Source organism: Buteo buteo, chromosome 12, assembly GCF_964188355.1.
Source record: "Buteo buteo chromosome 12, bButBut1.hap1.1, whole genome shotgun sequence".
Lineage (NCBI taxonomy): Eukaryota > Metazoa > Chordata > Aves > Accipitriformes > Accipitridae > Buteo > Buteo buteo.
The window spans coordinates 31,989,320-31,995,356 of NC_134182.1; the positions used below are offsets into that span (position 1 = coordinate 31,989,320).

Consider the following 6,037-nt stretch of genomic DNA (forward strand, 5'->3'; position numbering starts at 1 on the left):
TTCTGTTTTAAATGTGTCTATGTAAAAAGTAGTGAAAAGAAAGAAAAATACTTGGAGATTTTTTTTAACACTTAACTGTCATTTAGCCCTTAGGCTTTTGGATTTTTGTGTGTGATATGATTATTTTTGTTACAATTTTAGTTTTGATTAATTTTTTGAAAATTTAGCCCAATCAAGTGATGAAATAAAATGTTTTAACAGCTTTAAAAGATGTGTAGAACTTGCTTTGTTCATCATGCTAGTTCTTCAGATCTTGACTATAACAATCTGTTCCTGTTTAAAAGAATGTAATAAACATTATTACCTCTGGTTAGAGATTTTTAGATGTTTAATGAAGTCGGGACAATTAAACATATATGTAAACTTTAATGCCTGTAATATGTTATGTAAATATAATGGAGAGTCAGATAGATCTTTTGAGGGGAAGTCGTATCTTAAGCGTGTTCATCTTTGGAACAGAATTGTGTTTGAAAAAAACACCAGACAAAAAGCCCCCATGGATGATGATGATTTGTACTTCTCTTTCGCAGTTGACTTACTAACACCTAAGGGCTTTTTGTTTTACAGGCTTTCCACAAGTATAAGAGAGTTGCAGAATTTTAAAGTTTTATTGCAACAAACTAGGTAATGAAGGCCTTTGCACAACCCATTAGTGAAGACCATTTACATGGCTGCATTGAGCAGAAGGAACTGATCCTTACAGGACTCACATGAACTGATAAAAAGTAAAATCAAATACCAACTTGAATATTTATGTTTAAACTAGGAATGGTTATTAATTAGAAAAGATATTTATGAATGAAATATAGAGTTTTTAAATGTGTAAATTATGCTGATCTGTTTATTTTTTCTCTGCTCACAGTTCTGTCGTACTGGAACTTCATAAACTTTCTTTATTTCCTTCTCTTTCTGAGACAGTTGTTTTATATGAAAACATATGTACCTCCACCCTGACTTGGCCTGAGAGAGGTGGTTCACCTCTCACCTCATCCAAGTACTGAGCTTCAGTATATTCTGAGGATTGGGTATGCTGATTCTGGCTGTCTAAAAGAAAAAAAAACAAACAAACCCCAAACAAACAAACAGAAAAGGAAATAATGGACTTGAGTTCTGACTTCTTACTGTGATAATGAAACTTACTTAAAAATAGGAAACTTACTGAGCAGAAAGTTTTATTTCATACTGAGCTCCTTTGCTTCATGCTGATACCAACTTTTTTTCCTTTTGTGCTGCTTCTCAGAATTTTCTTTTTTTCTTTGAAATAACTACTTTGTCTCTGATGCAGCACAGTTGGAAGTGACTATTCTGCAGCCCCTTGGTGACCTGCATTTGCTTGGGGGTGGGGGTCAGGGCAGGGGGAGATGGTGCTAGAGTGCTGCTAGCTGAAAAGCCTCAGTCAATCAAATTTGCATGTACCCCATTTTATTTTCTAGATTGCAATCACAAGTTCAGTTTCCAGAAATCATCTTTTTAATGTCTAAAATGTTAAAATAGCACACTTCAATCTCTGACCCCTGGAAACAGATTTGTTCTTTATGGGTTGTGTTTTAGTGCTATGTTTAAAGGTCAGTGTAAAAAGTAAGAACTTGGTTTTATAGTCACTTTTAAAAAAAGATGCTTTTTAAAATTCATAATCACACTGACATTTAATACCGCATACTCTATCTATGCAATCCCTCACTGTATCTCCTTTAAAAGCATATTCAATGTAAAAAAAAACGGGTATATTAATAACATAACTTTCATGAAATAAGAAATTACTCATGTATCATTGTCCACAAATGTCAATGATAACTGACCATTGTCCAAAACAGAATTCAGAAACAGCACTACTGATTAGTAGCAACCAAATATTGGTTTAAATTTAAAATGAAGTAATTTTTTTTTTAAACCAGCCTGTTTCAAAATGAAGCTAGGAGTTATGAATGTAGGAAGTGTTGGTACAGTGTAGATACATCTCTTGTTTTTAAAAATAAGTCTTCACAAAATGAAGTGCTCTTAAACATTTTTCACCCTACCAGATATTTAGTGACCTGTTTATATAATTGATTGTAACTGTATTGGCTTCCATAATGTGGTCCTTTACAGCTGAGATTTTCTGAAAGCTGGAATACGCTCTATGTCCTTTGTTTCCAGACTAGCCTCAAGTTTCTATCTGACTGGAAATGAGATAGACTATCCTGCTGACACTTCCTATTATAAAAAAAATACTGTTTCTCAACTAAACCCTCTTGAGTGAAACTGGGATAAGCTAAATGAAAGAAAAGAAAAAAAAAAAGGGAGGGGGGGAACCAACAACAAAACCACCCCCTGAGTTTTGGTGATAGTTGTACAAATTGGCAATGAACTGGTATCCAGTCAGAAGTTCTGGTTTAAGCCAGTAGATAATTTAACGTGGTGTTAGAGAAAGCTGATGCTAGTCTGGGGATGTTATGTTGTTACCTACCAGCCTCTCTTGCCTGTGGGCACCCATGTCTGAGCAAGTCACCACAGGCTTCCTTTTTCTAGTTAATGGAGAAGAGCAGGTGATTCCTAGGTGGATTCATCTGGCCTATTCCGAACTCTGTATTTGCACCCTAGAGTTTATTTTTCTCCATTAAATTGAAGTGGGAATCTAGGTAACTAGCCCAGATGTGAACAGCTGTGTTTGGTACACGAGTTACACCCTGACTATCTAACTCTTCTGAATAATTGTATATATTGAAAGAGTGTGGTTTTCAGTTGGCCATTAATTCCTTGCTTTTTGGATTGCCCTGCAAGGGCGGAACCTGTAGGCTTACTGTGTGAACAATGCTGTATAGTTGGGATTTATCTGTATTGTTATATATTACAGTGCCTAAAGCTTTAGGCAGGATTTTCTAGTTGAAAAAAAAAAAAAATGGTGTTGTCTGCGCTGCCCCAGGAAGGACCTGAGTCTCAGAATTGTTTCTTCCCTTTTTTCCCCTTACTTTGTGGGGAAAGTGTATCACTTCCAGCCTTCTCCTGGGGATGCAACTTGCTTTTTTTTCTTTTTTTCCACCTGTGCCTGGCTAAGATCTATGGACACTGAAGGAGCATCACATACTAGCATCATGCACTCGCTCATGGGACAGGTGAGAGATTCAGGCACGCAGATCCTGGACACCTGCTCCTTGCAACCCTCATGGGCACAATGCAGGCAAGGTTAATACCGTTGGGTAAGGACATAAAAAAGATGGGAAGCTTTTCTTCTTTTCCTTTGTTTCATGAAAACACAGGAGTGCAACAGAACAGCAAATTCCGTGTGTGGGGAAGTTCTGTTGCGTTTGAAGGTACATCTTGTTTGGTGATCAAATATGGAAGGTGTTTTACTTCACTATCATTATAGAAATAGGACATAAAATTTTTTTCCTGTTACAAATCTGGTTGAAACAATTTTCCTGTCACTATTTTTCTTACTGTACTTGATGTACATTCTGTGACTATGCTGCCTATGAAGTTTTGCCATGTGAGTTGGATGACTTGGTTCTTTATATGTGAAATTAAATTTTAGAAATTTACAGATCCATTTTTATACTAAAGAATAAGGTTAGTTACACTGTCCACTACCTGTAAACTATTTTAAAATCCAGCTCCCTGTTGGGAGATCAGCTTGTCAACACTGTCTGTTGTTCATTTCAGAGTAAAAGTGCATTTCCTTGTACAAATGACACAATGATTGTAATCCCAGAGGTAGTGAGAAGACAAAGACAAAAATGTTTCATTTTTCCTAAGTCATGAAGACTTAGGTGAAACGGTAAAGGAGACTTGGTGCAAACTGCATGGGTCAAATGTAGGGCACTGTTGCTGAACAACTTGCTCTTCAGTGCCTGAGGAGGGAGGTGAGAATGCAGATTTAAAACAGTGAAATACAGAGACTTGTGTAAGCTGGAACAACAAAAGCGTTTTCCTACTTCAGCTGATGACTTGTGCTGTCAGTCATTGTATGTGCATGAAATACACTGTGCCACACTTTCTTGAGTTGTGTTTTGATGGTTGGGTCAACTATCTGACCTTGCTTTGTGCTTTTCTGGGAAATGACCTGTAATATGTTGTAAATAATCTAAATGCTTATGTTTATAAAGTAGCAATCAGCAATTCCTCACTCTACAATTCCTCCATATACCTAGCCTATTAAAGATATAATATTTATTAAAATCAAAACCAATATTGGAACTGCTTACTGAGATCTAAACACTTCTGAATCTTTGCTATGTTTGAATCTATGAAATGCGAATTAAAGTATTTTCTGCTACAACTTCTTTTTGTGAATGTAATTTTTGGGGTTTCACTTGAAATATTTTTTACTTTTCATTTACCTTTCAACTACGCTTGGTAGAAATTATGTAACTTAAATTATTTACACATCAGTCATTTAAGCTTATGAGCAGGCATTCATTCTCACTTACATTCATCTCTTGAATAGAATTAAACCTGTGTATCTGTTGCTGTTTACAGTGCTTTGTCGTGTGTTAGCACATCAGAAATTCATGTGGCAGAATTACAGTATGTTTCTGTATGAATATGGCCAAATTTAGCCACTGTTTAAGTCCAATTGTTTTAAAAAGCAAAAAGGCTTATTTTGAAATGAAGCTTGGTCTGTTTTGTTCCTTTCTTAGAATAGCTTATAAAATCAATTTTGTAAATATTTTTTCTGGTTGGTTCACCCAGTGGGGCTCTTCATGTGAAATTATTTCCCTTAAAGGGTTTCTGCAGCTCTGTTTTGTTCCTTGTATGCATTTTTAACGAATTACCTTACTAGAAATTTGATACATGTATTTCATCCCCAGTTTAGGTAGGTAAGTACCTGTTACCTGGGTGATGATAATTATAGTGATTTAATTTAAATTTAAGATCTTACCTTTCACATTGCTTAAACTTGCTGTGTTTGAAAGTATTTAATTCATTACTATGATTGGTCATAGTCACTTGTCATTCCAACTCTTTTGCACGCATTACTGTGGCACAGGGATTAAGCTTGTTTTAGGCGCAGAATTCTCATAATTAAATTTGTGCTGTGCAGCTCTATCTACTGTGAAGAAAATGTAATTCCTGCAGGCTTTTCTTGCACTGGGTCTTCAGGCAGTTTTGTACAAACATGATTGTAGAACTCCAAAGGATTTAATAAAATTTCTGTTCATTTCCCTGCCCTGTGGCACCTTTTTTTAATCTCTGACTGATAGTTTAACTAGCTCTTTTTCTTCAATGAACATTTGGGAATATGCGAAGAAACTAATGGAAGCTTTGGAGGGCAAACATTTGGCAGGGTGCTTCTGCCAGAGGCAGGGCTTGTGCTCTGATTTTACCACAAACGTCCCAAAAAGCATGTGGAAGACGGCATATGCGTGTGGCACTACTATGCTTTTGGCTCCCAAGCAGTCCTGATCAGACCTACTCCCTTCCCTCCTTTTTTTTGCTGTATATCCTCTGTGAAACATATACAAGTATTCTCTACTTCTTTTACTTCCTGAAGTTAAACATAAGGAAAACATCAAGGCTGTCCACCATCTGGGGATGCTGTAGTACACCTCAAAATGAACTACTTTTCTAGAAGTAAAGATTACTGTAACAAGTTTATCCTCTAGGTCCACTTGAGGTTTTTCTGTGTTATGTATTCCTGGCTCTTGTTCTATTTCCAGACTGCACTTCCTCGGTTTTTAATAAACAAAAAGTAAGTACAGTTGTATGTATCCATCTCCCTGCCTTGGTATTCAACTTGCTCTTCTACATACCTTACCTAGAACTGATTGACAGAGATGATGTAACTTTAATTTTTCAAACTTACATCTTTTCAGCCTGTTTTGCAGTTCACAATGCCCCAGCAGCCAGAGCAGATGCCCATCTCTACTGTTCTGAGACTGTCCCTATAGCCACTGAGAAGATATGATTTTCTTACATAGAAGAATGAAATGTGTTTTGAGATTGTAACTAGGGTATAGATGACTTCTAGCCTCCAACCATCTTGCCACATTGAATAAGCTGTGATCATCCAAAGAGTAAATTGTGCTCTGAGAATACAGCAATAACTTTGACAGTATTT

General features: G+C 36.3%; 1 protein-coding gene across 1 annotated transcript in view; it reads left to right on the forward strand.

The window, feature by feature from the left end:
* ERO1B (endoplasmic reticulum oxidoreductase 1 beta) overlaps nucleotides 1–5,719 on the forward strand; it is a 34,475-nt gene extending 28,756 nt beyond the window's left edge. The window contains exon 16 of the mRNA XM_075043235.1: nucleotides 568–5,719. Coding sequence (XP_074899336.1) covers nucleotides 568–628 — 61 coding nt within the window. The 3' untranslated portion in view covers nucleotides 629–5,719. The remainder of the gene's footprint in view (nucleotides 1–567) is intronic.
* The last annotated feature ends 318 nt before the right edge of the window (nucleotides 5,720–6,037 follow it).